Source organism: Ipomoea nil, unplaced genomic scaffold, assembly GCF_001879475.1.
Source record: "Ipomoea nil cultivar Tokyo-kokei standard unplaced genomic scaffold, Asagao_1.1 scaffold2036, whole genome shotgun sequence".
NCBI lineage: Eukaryota > Viridiplantae > Streptophyta > Magnoliopsida > Solanales > Convolvulaceae > Ipomoea > Ipomoea nil.
The window spans coordinates 1021220-1039291 of NW_017618464.1; the positions used below are offsets into that span (position 1 = coordinate 1021220).

Below are 18072 nucleotides of genomic sequence, written 5' to 3' on the forward strand. Positions count from 1 at the left end.
AGAATTTATAAATATTTAGAAATATACCTAAATACGTACATACGTACATATAGTTAGTAACTATATCAATCCATAAAAAATTTAAAAATTAAATTCTTTTAATTTCTAAATGCAATTCCTTAAGATAATATGAAATATAATTAAGTAAATAGAATTATAAAATTAAATAAATATACATTCATAAATATTTATAAATCTACTTAAATACATACATATACTTATGCGCCATATTAATAATACAAAATAAAATACTAATTTTTTAATTTCTAAATATAATAATCTTAATTATAAATCTAACAATATAAATTATGTTGTGAAACCGAATGTATCATCGCGTGAACTGTTGTATCATCATGATTGCAGGAAGGTAATAAGAATATAGTAAATTAAAGTAAAGAGAAAACCATATATAAGAAAATCATCAATCTTTATAAATCATCATTCAATTCCAATATATACAAGATATACAGAGTTCTAGTATAACTACAATACTATAAAGGATGAAGATGTATTATCATCATAGTATAATACTTTTAGTAATGTCCACATGTATTTATTTACTACACTCCTGACATTACTATATTATAATCATGTCTCGTTAAAAAACACTAAAAAATCCGATAGGAAAAACCCAGTGAGAAAAAGAGTACGTGATATGTACGCATTCATGTGTTACACTAGCTGCCTCTTTAAAAAACCTTTAATTAAAAAATTATCAAAACTCAATCAAATTAAATGAAAAAAAAAAAAAGTACAGTGTTTGGTCTTCAATACCCAATCTTTAAGATTGATTTAAGTAAATGTCACTCATCCTAAAGATAACAATTTTCAAGACCTACACATTCTAATATAATAAAAGCATTTCTCAAAAATTAGTGTAGGAAGGAAATTCGGTACAATACTCTAGACGGTCACTAGAGCGAACATTTTGTATAATAATCTTGTGACTCTTCTAGAGCTCACGTGAGTTGAATTTTGGCGCTATATATGTTTTGTCAAATATACCTAAACACACCCATTTATAATTTGTGTAACACACGCTTTATTGTCCTCATATAGGACAATGGGGGTTGATAGATATCCCTAATCAGGCACTCAGCCTGGAGGAGCAGAGGTAGTCGGTCCTGACTACTGAAGACACTTAGCGATTTAAGAAGAAAGTCCCCTTAACGAACGACAATGGTGACGGGCACCCGGGCGACCAGGCTACGCAGTCGGTGTGTCCCTGATTGGGTACTTAGCCGGCTTGAATGGGTGACCAAACTCTACAGTCGGCACATCCCCAGTCGGGTCCTTAAAGGGCTCGAATGGGCGACCAGGCTCTATAGTCGGAGTGTCCTTGACCGGGTACTTGGCTGGTCCGACGGGCAACTAGACTGGGCAGTCGGAGCGTCCCCGACCGAGTGCGCGCCCCAGAGGCGATTAAGGGCGGATATCTTGGAGATTCTTTCCTTGAGCATCACGTAACTTCCTTTCTCGTTTCAGGCAATTAGTGCGCCGGTTTTGGTAGATTTTAAAGCATAATTTTAGTTATTTTTCCTTCTTCTTGCCATACAAATGATCTAATTCCTTGTATAAATACCCTCACGGGGTCATCTTGTAACGGATCCGAAATTCAAGTAATTAGCGTTACTCTTCCCCTTTTTTTTTTCTCTTAAACACTTTATTCCTTTTAACCTAGTATTTTACGATAGTGTTGGCTCGCCGATCGGCTGCCTTAAGCCGTAAAACCAACAGGGGTAAAACAAGCATACCAAATTTGGAAATTGGCATCATGATGATCAAATAAAATAGTCAGTACCCAAGTAGCCCATCAAAAACAATATCTTGGTTTCTAGCATAAATGCCAAAACCTTTGTAACTCGAAGATACCAGAGGATGTGTTAAACACTATTCCAATATTTCATTGTAGGAGGATCGCTAAATGTTACTAGCAATTTGATCGAAAATACAATATCAGGCTTGATGTGACTATGGAACTTCTGGTCCCAATGTAGTGCTCCAATGACAATGAATAATGGACTTTTGGTCTTAAGTTATCCAACCCAAATGAGGTCGGGTATTGTCAGTATGCATGGTGTGTCGCGCCGAACAGTATACGAGCTGAGCACATATACGACCAGGGTCCCATGGTATATTTCCCATCAACTATAAAAAATTTCTAAATACATATTAACAAATATTATGTGCTCATACAATCATATTAGAAAATACATTCAATTATGATCTAAATCAATTCATATAAAATTTAAAATTTACCTCTTTTAATTTCTGAATATAATTCCCTTAATTATTACTTCATTTTATTGGAAATATACTCCGTAATACATATGAAATATAATTAGGAATAATCAATTTAATTATGTACTTTTCGTTTATAAGTGTATCTAAATATTTATATTATTAAACAATATATCAATCATAAAAAATTTTAATTTTAATTTTGTATGTTATGAACATACATACCCTACCAAATATATGAAAAATCTAACTATATTATTATATTGTACGGAGTATATTTTAATATCTTTTCATTTTTAAATTTTTTATTTAAATTCATGATAATATAATTTATTCCATGAATTGCACAGGCAAAACATTAGTTTATAATTTATATAAAATAAGATAGAGGCAATATGCTGTGATGTATTATCCACTGGCCAGGACTCCCAATTACAGCTTATAAAACGGAATTATGTACATGAGTTCAATTCTAGTTAACATTTTTTTCAATTAATTTAATGCTCCCTTTAAGATAATGCGGCTGATTTCTCTTATCATAATTTTGTAATTGTAAAAAAAAATATACACGATTATTAACGGAGTATTTATTTTTGTAACTTGGGAAGTCTGATGTTTTGATTGGCATTTGGCACAATATAAATTATGACAACCACAATAATTATTCTTTTAACAACACCAAATTGTTATTCTCTTAAATCTCATTTTGAACTCAAAAAACAATTTTTTTTTTATTTGATACTTTTGACACAAGAATGGTGTTGGGACAAGAGCTAAAAAATAAAATAAAAAATAAAAAATAAACAAGTTTCACTAGGTGTGGTGGAGCCATCATGAAGAAGTCATTTTTGCAAAACCAAAAGATAGTGTGCTTGCTTATAAATGAGGCTTTCATTAGATTGTGTGCATTGTTTATTTGTGTTTGTTCCTTTGGAAGTGAACGCTATTGAGTCTTCCAACAATTGAGGGAAACAATAAGCAATAAGTGAGAGCCATAAATTTTCAAAAAAAAAAAAAAAAAAAAAGTGAGAGCCATAAGGCCCATAAGTGTAGCATTTGTGGAATAATTTGGGAACATGTACAAGTGTGGACATACCAAAAGTCAAGGAAGTTCATCAAGCTATTATTATAACTTAATAATCTTATAATAGTCACAAGATTATAAGTTCGACTCTCAACGAGAGAGATTTATTGACTATCTTGGGTGCACCTCACTCTTGTGTAATAACCTGCACACTAGACAAGAAAGATAAATTGCACTAGGAAGAATCAATGTTGAAAAAGATGTTAGGTGCCTGTTTTTTTTTTTTTTTAAATAAATTTAACTTAAAATTCTAATAAAAGATTCAAAAAAAAAAAAAAAAAAAAAAAAAAAAAAAAAGCAAAACCTAAAAACTAAAAAGTAAAAATTGAAACAAAATAACAAATAACAAATAAATAACTTACATGTAGGCGGCTGGCGGCGGCGGCGAGGCGGCTGGCAGCGACACTTGGTGGAGGCGGAGTGGCGGAGGCAACCGGGGTGGCATGCGTAAGCGTCGTGAGGCAGAAGCGACTAGGCGATGGTCTGGTGGCGGTGTCTCGCTTCTGCGTTTTTTTTTTTTTGGGTGTTCTTCGCCAAAACGACATCGTTTTGGAGAATAACCCTTTAAATTATTATTATTTAAAAAAAAAAAAAAAAGGAGTTGAGCTGATTTGGCCGGCTAGGCGGTCTAGGCGCCCGGCCGCGGAGGAGGCCAATTCTGGCATTCCTCGACGCGGCCGAGCGCTTAGCCACGATTTTTGCAACATTAGGAAAAACCTGTGCGAGGAACTCAACTAAGTAGATGTTGACAAGAATCATACTCATAATCTTTTGCTACGAGAATCATACTCTACACACTTGACCACCCCTTTCGGGGTGAACTTTTACTTTTTACTTGTATAAAAGGTTTTAACACTCGTCAACACTTGTAAGTTGTATCAATCCATATCCGTGGGTGAAAAAGATTAAAAGGCCATCTTCCTTTAAACCTGTATAAATTCTTTGCCTGTAAAATTGATTTCATTCAACCAACTTCAAAACTTCATAACATAATCTGCTCCTATCAGAAACTAAAAGAGATATTCACAAGCCAACCAGTTCACAAAATGAACTTCCTATATCAAGAAACTACATTACAGGGTTCAACCTTTGCCTATCTAAGGACAAACATTAAAGCAGGCCGCTACATCTACAGCCTTGTTGCATCGCGTCAAAACTCCCAACAAGTAGAAGCCACCGTCATTTTCTTCTGTCAAAAATGGGGAGTGATCTTGTAACATACTATTCTAGCCAAAAAGGAAAACACTTTTGTATAACAAGAAGAAAGTTTTAGCTTGTAATATACTATTCCAGATTGATGCACACCTTGTTTTCGGTGCATAGTAGTGGCGTGGAGCCTGGAACATGAATTGCTTCATGACCTAAGCTCCCACCTACTGACCCGAACTCTTTTTCGTCATCATCACTGTCAATATCGTTTAGAGTTACCCGGTTTTGATAACTCCGGCGCTTGATAAGGAAAACGTTGAAGTAATAGCTAACCAACATTGCCTTTGTCTTTGAGGGGAAAAATTTGGCAGCATTATTCCAGAATTTGTTTGGAGTTGCAGCATGTAATCCAATCAAGCTTTTGAATTTGTCCTCCTCTTTTGAAGTCCATGAAAGAGAAACTTCCTCCCCCATGCGGTTAAATCTCCAATCGTGGAATAAGCGGCCGAGCTCAAGCTTCAATTTGTACCTGTTCTCTGCAGTGTGAAACCTTATGCATTGAACAGATGAAGGAATTTTGCAACCACATCGACCTCGTCTTCCCTTTCCGATACCATCTGATTCAATGATAGTTTTCGTTTCTTCTGGAGGCCACATCCGTGTGCCCAGCCACTTGGAATCACTCTCGCAAATCACACCAGTCCATTCTGGGACTTCAGCTTGGTAGAGAGGGCCCACGGAAACTTCTCGGCCCGTTGACTCTTCATCAGAAATAACACTGGCAGTTTCTGTTGCTGGTAGCTCAATTCTCACGGGAACTCGTTCCTTTTGGCACGTTTCTGTTTCTCCCTTTTGAGGACTAACAGCCTTGTTATCAGTAGCAGAGCATGAGTGGCAGCACGGACAAGAATCATGTTTTGTCAAAGACAAAATTCTTTTGCTACATCTCGTTTTTTCTGCCGATAGATGATTGGGCTTGTCATCATCATACATTGAAGGATGCATTTTGAGCTTCTTCTGTGGATTTAACAAAAAAATGTAATTAATTAAAAGTAGATAGAAAATAAAAAGATGATGTGCATGCATGAGATGATTAACTTCAACTCAAACTATACATTCTAGAGTTGAGATTTGAGAATAATTGACTGGTTCTAAACAACACAATGAACATGCCTTTTTCAAGTAAACACCCGTTTGCTTTTGCAATACCAATAAAATCATATGAAAAAGGACATATCAATTTCAGAACATTATTCCCCATGTAGAAGGTACCTGTTTGGCCGTTTCTCATTCTAGCACCTTTGATGAGCTTGAGCTCATTAGAGAGAAGAGAGAGCCCCCAAACACACTGGCAAATGGCAACAGTCACTGCACAACTAAGTACTTTGGACTTAAAAGTCAAAGAACCTAGGAAATCCCTATACTATATTGTTTGCACCAGTTTAATCGCTCTATCTGAATATTTATCAATTAGTCACTGTATTTTAGCATTTGATAAAATTAGGTACAAAAACTAACACCGTTTGTCAAACTATTAAATTGGTCGAAGTGGAATGCCTCAACTTTTTGTTGTTTTTATAAATTAAATTAAATTATTTTATTTTTGTGAACATTAAAGAAAAAGGTATGGTTGGGGACGGCGGCAAGGTGGCATCTCAAGCTCCAAGCACCCCTCTTCAATAGGGGCTACAATTCTACAAATTCTATTGTAAGATTACCTTGGTTATATGGTATGATTTTCCATCTTTGCCATTTAAAAAACACACATATATACATGTGTATGTATGTATTTTATACATACATGATACATACATCTACATATACATTGGTGTGTGTATATTTATTTATGTAAATTTCAAATACAGATATTGAAAGCATTTAAGTAAATTATGCAATACAACCTAAAATATAAGCCTCAATCAAAAAAGTTATTACTTCGTATTACATTCTCACAAAATTAACCAAACAAACAAGGTAATCTTACATTCTTGTAATCTCACATTACCTTTCAAAAGGTAATCCTATTACCTAGAGTAATCTCATATTCTATTAACTAAACATCCTGTAATGGTCATCGGTGATCAGGGTATCAAATGTATACTGTTAGGTGAATACTGTTGTTATTCTCAATATTATTATTATTTGAAGCCCTGACCTCTAATTCAATGAGATCGCACCTTAGACTACAATAAGGGTCATCAGCATGTACATAGGATTGTACAACCTGCATACAATTATTAAAATTACTTGGTAAATATTGGAACTAGAGCACCACAATGGGGTGCATTCTATATACATAAAAGAAGAAAAAGAAAGGAAAAAGGGCTGACGGCCATCCATACACAGAGGAGAGCGCATCCCAAGTGTCACAAAGAAAAAGAACTTGAACTCACTAAAACCTCAAAAAACAACTATCAAACACTCAAACAGGAACCTCTCAGAGAACTGAAATAGCATTCCACTAGTATGCTGAATCAAGACTATGTCTTCTTCTTTAATGATCTACAATGAGAAAGTTGAAGCAGAACTTACTGGGGTAAACCTAGTATTAAAAGACATGCTAGTGCTAGTGCAAGGGATTATGCCTGAACTAATACTAAAAAGCACTACACGTACAAACATAATCTCTGCAGCCGACCCTAATTGGTTTGGGATCAAGGCTTAGCTATGCTGAGTTGAGAGAGTTGAAGGCTTGAAGCAACTATTTGTCAAAAGATTATTACCTAAACACTTATAAGGATCCCTTCAGGTAAATCAACAAAATGGATCATCAAGACATGCATTGCTAATGACGACAGAGCCTAACTCCTCCAGATACACATATGACAATGTATAGGAGCTTCACTTCAAAAGTGGAGAATATTTCAGATCAAACCCTCAACAGTATTGCCCTCATCTGTTCCCTTTACTCATAATGGAAAAAGATCTGTAAGATGGAATAAAGATTGATTTATTAAAATAATTTTATACGGCAGCCTGTCACTTTGTACTACCCTTGCTCTAAACAAATAACTTGTTCTTCGCGTAACGTAATTATGTGTAACATCCTTATTCATGGTTACAAACTATAACGCGATTGTTATAAGTGTCGAAAAATGACCTTTTAAGTATAATGACAACGGTATCTAATATTTTTGTTATACGTGGAGTTTGGTTCAAGAATAAAAGTAAAGGGAATAGAATAGAATTCCAACATGAATGGAATAAGAAAGGAATAGAATAGGAATCATGTGATTATAGGATGAATCATATTCTCGTGCTTGGTTGGACCAGGGAATAGAAAAAGGAATATCATTTAAATAACAAAAATACTCATATATTCAAAATAAAACACATACAAATATATACATACTCACCAACCATAAAGTAACAAAATACAAAAAATTTAAAAAACAAAAAACAAAAAACAAAAAAACAAAAAAGAAAGAAGAAAACATAGAAACATATTATCGTACCTTAGCAATGATAGGAAGTCGATAGATTAATCGTAGGAGCTTGAAGGAAGCATGGAAATATATGTATTTATATGAAGGGTTTATAAGGGTATTTTTGAAATAATAAAAAATATCTATTCCTAATGAAGTAGGAATAGCTAATACCAAGGGGGGCTTTGGAAATGGCTATTCCCATTGCAAAGGAAATAACCCATTCAATGGAATTATATTCTTTGTTGCGAAAACCGAACCAAACAGCGAAATAGATCTATTCCACGGAATGACATTCTATTCCCAATGTATTCCACGAAGCAAACGACGTTAGTGTTTGACATATCAAACATGTACACTATTCACTGAGGAAAAATCAAGCTATTATCTTTATAGTGAGAATTCAATTTTTAATAGGTTAAGAGCATATACATATAAATTATTGATAGTTGACAAGATTTATTAAAAAAAGAAAGAAAAAAAATCAGCAGATCCCAGTCTGGACACACATTTTATGATAGATTGATAGTAATACTATGTATTCACATACCTATTCAAAAGCACAAAACTATCGCATGCAACAATTAAAGCAATTAATCTATGCTGCAGTCAATCACTACAAATATAATAAAATACTAGACCTTTGCTAGTAATGGAACATATTCATCCAACTAAGAAGCTGTAAAATATTCAATATACAGAGATAGAAAAGATCAATGGATCATACCTGGGGGGTAGATTCTTCAGAACTTGACCTGAAATGTTTTTTGTTCAGTAGCACTTCTCGAATCAATAAAACCTGGACCCAAAATTCATTGCTACTATGATCCCTCCACTTGGAACAAGCAGGAATTTTCCCAATTTCAGGATTATCAGAATATTTTGCAGCATTGGTCACCCAATCAAGCATTCCTGAGAAACATGAAGGTGCCCGTTTTCTCTTCCATGTATGTATTTCCTCAATATCCTTTGCTGGTTCCTCAGCTTCTTCAGGTAAGTAATGCATTTTATTGATGACTCTCTCAATAAGGTTTTTGGCTGAGGTAACAACAGCATTGTCTTTGGTAAAACATTTTTTGTCATCATCAAATTGTCTTTGGGAAAATTCCGGAACTGCATTGAGGACTTTCTGAACAATCTTTTTGGCAGATGCTGCATAGTCCGTATCATTTTTACCATCAATGCTTGATTGTTCTCTGTCAAAGACCACACAACAATTCTTGCCTTTAGCACTGGGAACTATTAGTTTAGTATTGTTATGAACTTTATTTTTATCAACATTTTTTACAGCCAATTTCTTGGATGATTCCACATAATCAGAGACACTAGCAATGCCAACATCAACAAGAACTTCCCCTCCATCTTTGTTCATATCACAATTATTTTGATCAACCGTGATAACTCTCTCTTTAGCATTACTGCAAATGTTATCAACATTTTTGACAGGCAATAAATCCAATTCAGCGTGACCCTTATCTGGGTACATGTCCCCATTGTCATCATTTTTTAGAAAGCATGACTTCATACTTTTCTTTCTAAACTTCATCTCCAACTCCCTTGACAACAGTTCCAGTCTCCTAATAAGTCCACTTTCTACTTTCTCCAATCTACTCTCTCTCCAATGCTGCCGAATCCATTGATCAAATTCATTCAAATACTTGATGTAAGTCAACTTCAAAAACGCTATTTCCCCAAAACCGAACCCACATTGCTCCGCTACAAACCCCCAAAAGTTTTCCCTTGAAACTGCATCATATCCACCAATTCTTCTAACTAAGGAGTAAAGTTTAAACAAATTCACCTCCTGCCCATTGCCATTCATTACCGGGAGAGGCCTAAAGCATCTATTCTTAGATACATCCTTTAGAAACAATCCTAGTATTTGATCAAAAAAGCAACTGAGCTTCTTCTTACAGCCATCAAAAACCCAATCTTCTACTGTATGCCTCAAAGAAAACTCATTTCCCCAATTTGAAGTATGGTCTATTTCATCTTCATCAAGTGTTGTTTCATCTTTCAAATGTGAACATGCTTCCATGAACTTCGAAAATCTCTACTTTTTTCAGGTGTGTGGTGTGTGTGCGCCTGGAAGCAAACAGATATGAACAAATCTGCATAAAAATTAATGCATCACGACTGATTAATTCTAATGCAAGACAATCTTTACATATGCAAATGCCATTCATGCTCATTTTCTGTAAATTCTTACCTCGCACAGAGCTTTTCGACTCGTTTTATATATGTTTAAAAAAAATCAAATCTCAGGTAAGTCCATCAACTCTTCTTCTCCAAACAGCGACGAGCCACGACCAGACACGGGCGGAAGTTTCCGTAAATATTTTTCGAAAGAATCAATACAGAACTACAGAAGTGAATTTTGACAGCTAATGAATGAGTTTGACGAGAGAATTATATTGAGAAAAATATATGGTTTTGTGAATTAAACAGAAAGGATAAGACTTCTAAAGTCTATACCAATAACAACTCACTCGATCATAGGCCAACTAAGTATAATTAGAGGCTAAATTTTAGGGTTTTAAGATTTTGTTGGGTTGGTCTCAAATAGCTCAATTAGATGTCCTATGCAAAAAGGTATGCTTAGGGTTAACCTAATTTAGTGGATCTATTCAATACGGTTGCTCGGTAGGCTGGGACTTTATAAAATAGATGGGCCAGTCTATATCACGGCCTTCCAGTTAATTAATCGAGATTCTAGACGTGTCAGTGAATTGAGATTTAAATTATATAAGTCTCTATCAGTTGTAGCAAGTCAATCAAACTGTATTAGTGGACATATTCAATACAGTTGATCGGTAGTTTGAGACTTCATAAAATAGATGGGTTAGCCCATATCATGGTCTTCCTAGTTAACGAACGAGATTTTGAGATGTGTCAGTAATTTGAGATTTGAACTCTATAGGTCTCTATCGGTTGTAGCAAGTTAATCAAACTGTACTACTTTAAGAATAAGGCTAACATGTGAAACCTCTGTAAGTTACGACAAGTTAATCAACCCTACTTCTTTACGGATAACATGTTAAATATTTTAGAGATTAAGACCTTATACACATCACTCCTGCTTGCAAGCAATTCAACTTGCCCAATCACCTTGGTTGCTCCTTTCAGTCCTTTGTGCCAATAATGAGTTATAATATTTGAGGTATGTTGGTAAATTGATATTTTAGCTCTATAAGTTATCGGTTGTGGCAAGTCAATCAAATTGTACTATTTTAAGGATAAAGGTAACAAGTGAAATCTCTATCGATTAAGACAAGCCAATCAACACTACTTCTTTAGGGACAGCATGGTAAGTATTTTAGAGATTAAGATAGCTTATAGACATCACATCTACTTGCAAGCAATTCAACTTGCACCATCATCTCGGTTGTTCCTTTGCGCCAATAATGGATTGTCACATATGCATGTAAGATTACGTGTAAAGTACACACTTCACTATAAATACTAATTCCTACAAAAGTAAAAAAGATTGTATTAAACATCATCATTTCACAAGAGCTAATCAACTAACTTCTTTATAATTTTAAGTCTTCAACCACCAATCTTCTTGTATTTCCAAATCCAAAATTTAGTATACCAAAAGCCTCTTAGACCCTACGGTATTATTAATATACATGCTTCTCGACCTAAAAGCTTTTATTCTCAATCACCTAACCACCAAAATTTTATTGCATCTACGAGAATACTTCTTTGCATCTACGAGAATACTTCTAACCAAGTGACCATCTATAGGGGCAACTCTAACTACAAAGCCTTGCCCCAATTGCCTAACCATCGAAAGCCTCTTCTCATCTACAAGATTATGTCTAGCTGTGTGACCATCTACAAGCACAAGTCCAACTAACAGAGCCTCCTCTTATCTACAAGAGTATGCGAGTATGTCTAGTCAAGTGACCTTCTATAAGAGACAGCCTAATTAAGTTGGTCAAATATTAACTTAGTAATTATAATATTCCAAATTCAATTCCTATTAAAAGATGTCTTGATTTAAACTAATTAATTATGAACAACCTACTGACTTTCCTGTAAATCAAAGAGGTGGCCATCCACGGAGCAAAGGTAAACGATAAGTAGAGTCTTATAGACCTAGTTAGTTTTAAAATTAGCCAATAACACTGAAATCTGCACCAAAAACTGAAAATGTTGACTCTCAGAAGTGAAGACTAACAGAGTTTTGCATGCAAGAGCACTTAACCAATCCACACCTAAGAGAATTGTTCAATCCATTACAATTGTAGACTGTCAGAAAAGAGCAACATAATAGTACTAGGAATATCTAATATATTTGAAAGCCCGATAAGTCCACAGAAATGCATCCAGGAAATTGTAAAAACACAAGCTGAACCCACGGCCTCTTGTGCAGCCCAAATCCAGGGGATGTGCATCAGTCCCGGTGCCTTCTATAGGAACCATAGTCATCATCCCGCCTATTATATGGTGACCGTGACCTTCCTCGTCGGTCCCCATGATATGAATCCCTGTCGTGCCGTCGGCGGGGTGAGTAGCTACGAGATCGTCTTCGATCAGATCCTGCATAAGTAAGCAATATTAGTGCTATACGTGGAGTGTTACACATACTTACAACAGCCCATGTTTAAGTAAATCAAAGAATTATGGAATCCAATAAAAAGAGCAAGTTCCACTTTTAGTCGTATTGTGGCATTACCACATTAGTCCTCTTCTTAAAATTTTGTCGTTTCACCATTTAATAAAGATGACTAACATCATTCAAGCCTCTTGCAGTCTTGCCCTAACATGTAATTTCTCTCATTCATGTAAACTTTTTAAATTGAATGATGAAATTACTTGTTAGCCATATTTATTAAATGGTAAAATAACAAATTTTTTAAAAAGATGACTAATTGTGACAAATAAATGAAAGTTAATGATGTAATGTGGCAAAATTAAAATAGCAGGACTAAATGTGGTAATGCCACAATATTCAAGGACTAAAAGTGGAGTTTGCTCCCAATAAAAATTAGGGCCAAGGAGGGAAATTTAATGTGGCATTTAAGATAATAAAATTGATCTCCATTCCTTAATAATCAATGCAAACAACAAGAGAACTGTGGGGTAACTAATATGAAATGGCCCTGTATTTGACAAAAACAATAGTGCTGATAAAAACTAAAATGTGACAAGTATTCTGAAATGCTTGCACATATTCATCTATTGAAGTATGTGTTATATTTCAAAGATTAGTGATGATACACATTTATAATTTTTATAATTATCCTCAAGATGTCCTCTCAAGTGTGAGTCAATTTTTTTTTTTCTTTTAGTGTTTTGATAATCATATTAAAATGTGTCTCAAGTAGAAATGTCAATAAATTAATTATTTTTTAAGAAAAAAAAACATCAGTAAAAATTAGACACATAAACTACCAACTCATCAATAACCTACTGTCACTGGTCATTTATAGTTTAAAAAAAAAAAAAAAAAAGGATTAATTGCAATTTTTTTTCAGAATTCAAGGGTTTATATGAAGTTTTTTCTTTTCAGTTTAAAGGTGTAATTGAACTTTCTTAAATAGATCGAGGGAATATTTGGTCCTTTTCCCTTTTATATTTATCTTAAACACATTCATACAATCATACCTCGTGTATTTCTCACACCTTGATATCTTCCAGGAGTTGGTGTCCGACCTCGTTTTCTCTTAGCCTGTATATACAAACAAATCAGGTGGTAGTATCAAGATAAATAAATAACTAGTCAGATTCTCATCTGCAAAATATCGCACAACACTAAGAGAGTCTTGAAAGTTTCAAATATGTAGAGAAAACTGCAGCTAAAATGAGGGGTGGAATATCTTGCAGACATACAGACTTCTCAAATTGCACTAACTACAGCAAACTACTAACTCCCTCACGACTTTCCGACACTGCATAACACCATTGCCATTTCTGTTCCTAACAGAAAGATAAAAAACCAACAAAAAGAAATGGAATAAAATCTTTTCAAATTTTCATACTAGATCTACTCATTATTCTTGTTTCAGGGTAGGGGTAAGACACAAACCTTCAACAGGACACACAGAGAACAAAACATAACCAAAAAAACTGAAGCAGCATCAATTGTTTACTATGTCAGTGACTGTTACTGATGTAGAGATTAAGGGCAAGCGACCCTCTGGGAAATAGCAAATTCATTCGATGAATTCGGTGTGTTGATGCAGAGCGCAAGTTGCGAAAGGATAGGTTCAACGATTTAGACTTTAGAGCTTAGAGTTCGAATTCGATGGAGTTACACAAACCAGACCTGCTGCCAAAATTTATCAGGCAACAATTCTGAAGATAAGCAGAGCTAAAATTTAATAAGTTGCTGAGCACAAATAATTCAGGCACGGCCATGATGTAAAATATCAGACACTGTTGAAGATTGAAAGGAAAATCTACCTTCTCAACAGTAACAAGCCGACCTTCCAGCACAGAGCGGTTTAGATACTTAACACATCGATCTGCAGCTTCATTTGTCTCCATCGTAACAAAACCAAACCCACGAGACTCTTTTGTTCGAGGATCTGTAACGAGATGGCACTCAACAACCTGAAATCATACAGCTGATTCACAACTGAAACAGTTTTTTGGATTGCAGAAATCTTGTGTTGCTTCATAAGGAACATCAATTTAGACCCAATGTTATAAGCAAATATATGATCACTTTAAGGTTCAAGTTTAGGGAGAAAATTCAGTCCTACTTATCAAAAGATATGTTCCGCTTCAATTGAAAGCTAAAGTTAGAATTAGTATATACATTTATTAGTTTATATTTATCCTCCATCAGCCTGGTAACGTGTAGGCCAAAAACATTTTGACAGGAAAAATGCTATTTTCCCCTTCTAATTTTACATCTATAGTTCAACACTATCCAATGCAAGAGTTTTAAACTCTAAAATAATTATTCTAAAGCACCATATTATAATGGTTCGGGTTCTTAGACAGGTCCATTAAAGGGAAAACAGTGTAACACTTTCAATTGGTTTCATTCTATTGCAACTCATTAAGGCTAGGCAGTCTCTTTTTCTTTTAGAACTATTATGGAATGTACAAGTAATATGGAACCTATATATATTAGGCAGCCTGGAGATTTATAGGGATTTGAGTAGGTAATCATATGGAAACTTGTTTCCTTATTAGAAGTCTTCTAGCATATATAAATCTTCTCTTTACTTTCGTAACATGGTATATGAGCCTTTACGATAATTTTTTTTTCAGTCCGTTGTCATCACCGCTGACCTAGGGAGGAGCGCGAGCACCGGGGTACGGAGACCTCGCCTAGAAATTTCGACGACGTTTTGACCAGCGCATGAGCCTCACATGCCGGCACGTGAGGGTCCTCCAGCGACCGGAAAACGTTTTGGTCAACTGCTCCTGGGTCGTCTGAGTCTGTTTGCCTCGGATCTAGACTTGGTTTGGACTATTGCGTTGTCACTGATTTTTTGCTTCACGGTCACTTTGTCTCGTACACATTCAGGCTTGAATTTTGTGTACTTTGTGATCCTTTTTTTTTTCTGTCTGGATATGGCTGAAAATAAGTTTGATACATCTGCCAAGTCGGTCTTGATCTCTGCTGATGAGTTTGCTAAGTTGGAGTCCGTTGCTTGTTTTGGTGTTGTCACCCCTTTTTGATGCTCATTGTCGTTTGGGGCATGCTTCCCTAACGTTGGTAAAGAAATTGTGTCCTCCTTTTTGGAGATTGTCTTCTTCACTTTGTGAGCCATAGCTTGTTCAGTCCACTTTGTGTTCACCCGTGTTTGTCCGTGGTATTGGTGGCATCCAAGCTTCCGGTTCAGGGGAGGGTCCAATCCCAAGCTTGTTCGGTCCACTTTGTGTTCACCTGGTGTTTGCCTGTGGTATTGGTGGCATCCAAGCTTCCAATTCAGGGGAGGGTCCAATCCAAGCTTGTTTGGTTCACTTTGAGTTCACCCGGTGTTTGCTCATGGTATTGGTGGCGTCCAATCACCCGCTTGTTCGGTCCACTTTGGTGGCATCCAAAGCTTTCGCTTGAGGGGAGTGTCCTAAATGGGATTTGAGTTAGTTATTTGTGTAACAAGTTGGGCATGATTAATATCTAGCTCCAACTTGAGGGGGAGTGCTATGGAATGTACAAGTAATATGGAACCTACATATATTAGGCAGCTTGGAGATTTATAGGGATTTGAGTAGGTAGTCATATGGAAACTTGTTTCCTTATTATAAGTCTTCTAACATGTATTTATAGGGTTATGTATTCTCTTTTCCTATATACAACATATTCAGAAATCTTCTCTTTACTTTCATAACAAGAACAAAGGTAATTTACCCAATTGTGGCTCAAATATTAAGGGGGCATACCTTCCCTTCACTGCTAAAGAACTTCTCAAGATCACTACTTGTAACCCTTGTTGATAGGCCAGTCACATACAGGTTGTTTCCAGGATTGGAAGCAGCTTCAGTATCACGGCTCCTGGAGTAATAAAGTTTTAGGTTTCACATGAAATGGCTAAGGAAAGTAACTACTCCCAAGTTTTAAATGCCACACATGCATATAGCATCTGCAAGGATGCAATCAGCTCACAGAAGTATATAGTGCATATAACTATTGACCCCTGCAGATTTTAATTCCACTACTCCATCTAAAATCATCATGTTAGGTATTGGGGGATTTTTGATTGAACAGAAGTATATAGTGCATATAACTATTGACCCCTGCAGATTTTAATTCCACTACTCCATCTAAAATCATCATGTTAGGTATTGGGGGATTTTTGATTGAACAGAAGTATATAGTGCATATAACTATTGACCCCTGCAGATTTTAATTCCACTACTCCATCTAAAATCATCATGTTAGGTATTGGGGGATTTTTGATTGAAAATAGTTAGCGCCGGGGCAAAAATGTCAGATTTTGAACCATAGACACAAATACGCAAAATTAGTTAGGCCAATGCATTTGAGCCAAAGAATGTTTTAGTGACAAATACATTTGGGAAATGTGTTTGACATAAAATTTAACTCCCATGAATTCGTAGTTTTCTTTGTATTTAGGTTTTGTTAACAAACAAACCAAAAAAAAAAAAAAAAAAAAAAACAGTTTTAACGCCCTAATGCGTTTGACCTCCCACACAAAGTGTAGTAACTAGCCTAAGGAGTATCCAGTGGCATCGGTGGTGGTGCAGTGAGCTGGAGGAGAGAGGAAGGGTCCTGATCATGCAGCTGAAAATGGTTAACAATATGATGAGGGGCAGGGCATCCAAGAGAAGTTGGAGGGCTTCATGTTCGAGGGAATTGGGGGATGATACTCTGACAAGAGTAAGGCTCTTGTTGGTTCTCATTCATGTGGCTGGGCCAGGAATTAGTCAGCTAAGCTGCCATGAATAGTGGGAATCATAAGGGTGAGATAGGGGAAAGAGTAATAGCTTTAAAAATAAACCCTAAACGCAATGGCCTTTAAAATTAAATAAACCAGATATAGGTACTGGAGTTCCTCCATACAGTAAAGCTCTACCTATATGGTATCTCCTGAGAAGTATTCTATGCAAAATTCGTTTATAGAAACATTCAACGCACTAATACACAAACAGCTTAAACACAATTAACATTGTAAAAGTTATTAGCAATAATACCTTGAGCGGCTTCTCCTCGGGGCTGATAATGATCTCGATCTCGATCTCGACCTAGACCTACGACCTTTAACTGGGGATGCCGACTTGGGCGGTGAAGCAGGCCTGCGATACATACATACGCAATTTTGAAAACTCGGAATCATATATATTTCTCCAAGGACAAAAAATTCAAAACCAAAATTGTTAGAGACATGAAGCACACACCTCTCAACTCTGGTATAAGCCATCGCCTCTGAGAAAAAGATGTAAACAATTTACGAGTCAGAAACAATAGAGAAATCCGTAAATTAGAGACAATTCCTGTGCTTGATGATGGCGCGAAGTCTGTGAAGAAGCTTAGAGCAGAAATGAATAAGAGATTTGAAGAAGAAGAGAAACCTGAACGTGATCGAGTCCGAATGAGTTAAAGCTCCGAGCAACTATCTCCGACGGAGTAGGCTTTTTAAGGAAAACGGGTTTACACGAGATGCTCGTCAATATGGATAATGGATATCTGAATATCTCTCTTGGCCCTGTTGAAAAAATACCATTTTTTTTTCTATATGAAAA

The 18072-nt window shown here is 35.7% G+C and overlaps 2 protein-coding genes across 7 annotated transcripts; both read right to left on the reverse strand.

Moving 5' to 3' along the window:
• Positions 1 to 4266: 4266 nt before the first annotated feature.
• On the reverse strand, positions 4267 to 10483 carry LOC109148260 (AT-rich interactive domain-containing protein 2-like). 4 transcript variants are annotated; one of them, XM_019296138.1, is made up of 4 exons: positions 10109 to 10483; positions 8627 to 9984; positions 4631 to 5491; positions 4267 to 4514 (listed from the first exon to the last, which is right to left on the reverse strand). In XM_019296138.1, the coding sequence occupies exons 2-4, from the start codon at positions 9935 to 9937 to the stop codon at positions 4476 to 4478; spliced, it is 2211 nt and encodes a 736-aa protein (XP_019151683.1). In that variant the 5' UTR covers positions 9938 to 9984; positions 10109 to 10483; the 3' UTR covers positions 4267 to 4475. The 4 variants fall into 4 exon arrangements, with proteins under 4 accessions (XP_019151683.1, XP_019151685.1, XP_019151682.1 ...); XM_019296140.1 differs by having other exon boundaries at positions 4631 to 5488; positions 8627 to 10010; XM_019296137.1 differs by having other exon boundaries at positions 8627 to 10010.
• Positions 10484 to 12040: 1557 nt separating this feature from the next.
• Positions 12041 to 18049, reverse strand: LOC109148199 (serine/arginine-rich splicing factor SR45a-like). 3 transcript variants are annotated; one of them, XR_002048768.1, is made up of 8 exons: positions 17902 to 18049; positions 17728 to 17755; positions 17524 to 17625; positions 16252 to 16363; positions 14314 to 14463; positions 13937 to 14176; positions 13516 to 13579; positions 12430 to 12447 (listed from the first exon to the last, which is right to left on the reverse strand). XR_002048768.1 is itself a non-coding variant. In XM_019296055.1 (7 exons), the coding sequence occupies exons 2-7, from the start codon at positions 17748 to 17750 to the stop codon at positions 12302 to 12304; spliced, it is 597 nt and encodes a 198-aa protein (XP_019151600.1). In that variant the 5' UTR covers positions 17751 to 17755; positions 17908 to 18045; the 3' UTR covers positions 12041 to 12301. The 3 variants fall into 3 exon arrangements, 2 of the variants coding, with proteins under 2 accessions (XP_019151600.1, XP_019151599.1); XM_019296055.1 differs by lacking the exon at positions 13937 to 14176 and having other exon boundaries at positions 12041 to 12447; positions 17908 to 18045; XM_019296054.1 differs by lacking the exon at positions 13937 to 14176 and having other exon boundaries at positions 12041 to 12447; positions 17902 to 18044.
• Between the last annotated feature and the right edge of the window lie 23 nt (positions 18050 to 18072).

What these genes read in the sequence shown, in the direction of transcription:
- LOC109148260 (XM_019296138.1), bottom strand. Translation starts at nt 9,937, where the DNA reads ATGGAAGCATGTTCACATTTGAAAGATGAAACAACACTTGATGAAGAT. An exon ending in CTGAAGAATCTACCCCCCAG is followed by an intron (nt 5,492 to 8,626) that starts GTATGATCCATT and finishes TTAAATCCACAG; the next exon opens with AAGAAGCTCAAAATGCATCC. An exon ending in TACTATGCACCGAAAACAAG is followed by an intron (nt 4,515 to 4,630) that starts GTGTGCATCAAT and finishes CATTTTTGACAG; the next exon opens with AAGAAAATGACGGTGGCTTC.
- LOC109148199 (XM_019296055.1), bottom strand. Translation starts at nt 17,750, where the DNA reads ATGGCTTATACCAGAGTTGAGAG. An exon ending in TCTTTAGCAGTGAAGGGAAG is followed by an intron (nt 14,464 to 16,251) that starts GTATGCCCCCTT and finishes GTATGATTTCAG; the next exon opens with GTTGTTGAGTGCCATCTCGT. An exon ending in GGCTTGTTACTGTTGAGAAG is followed by an intron (nt 13,580 to 14,313) that starts GTAGATTTTCCT and finishes TTGTATATACAG; the next exon opens with GCTAAGAGAAAACGAGGTCG.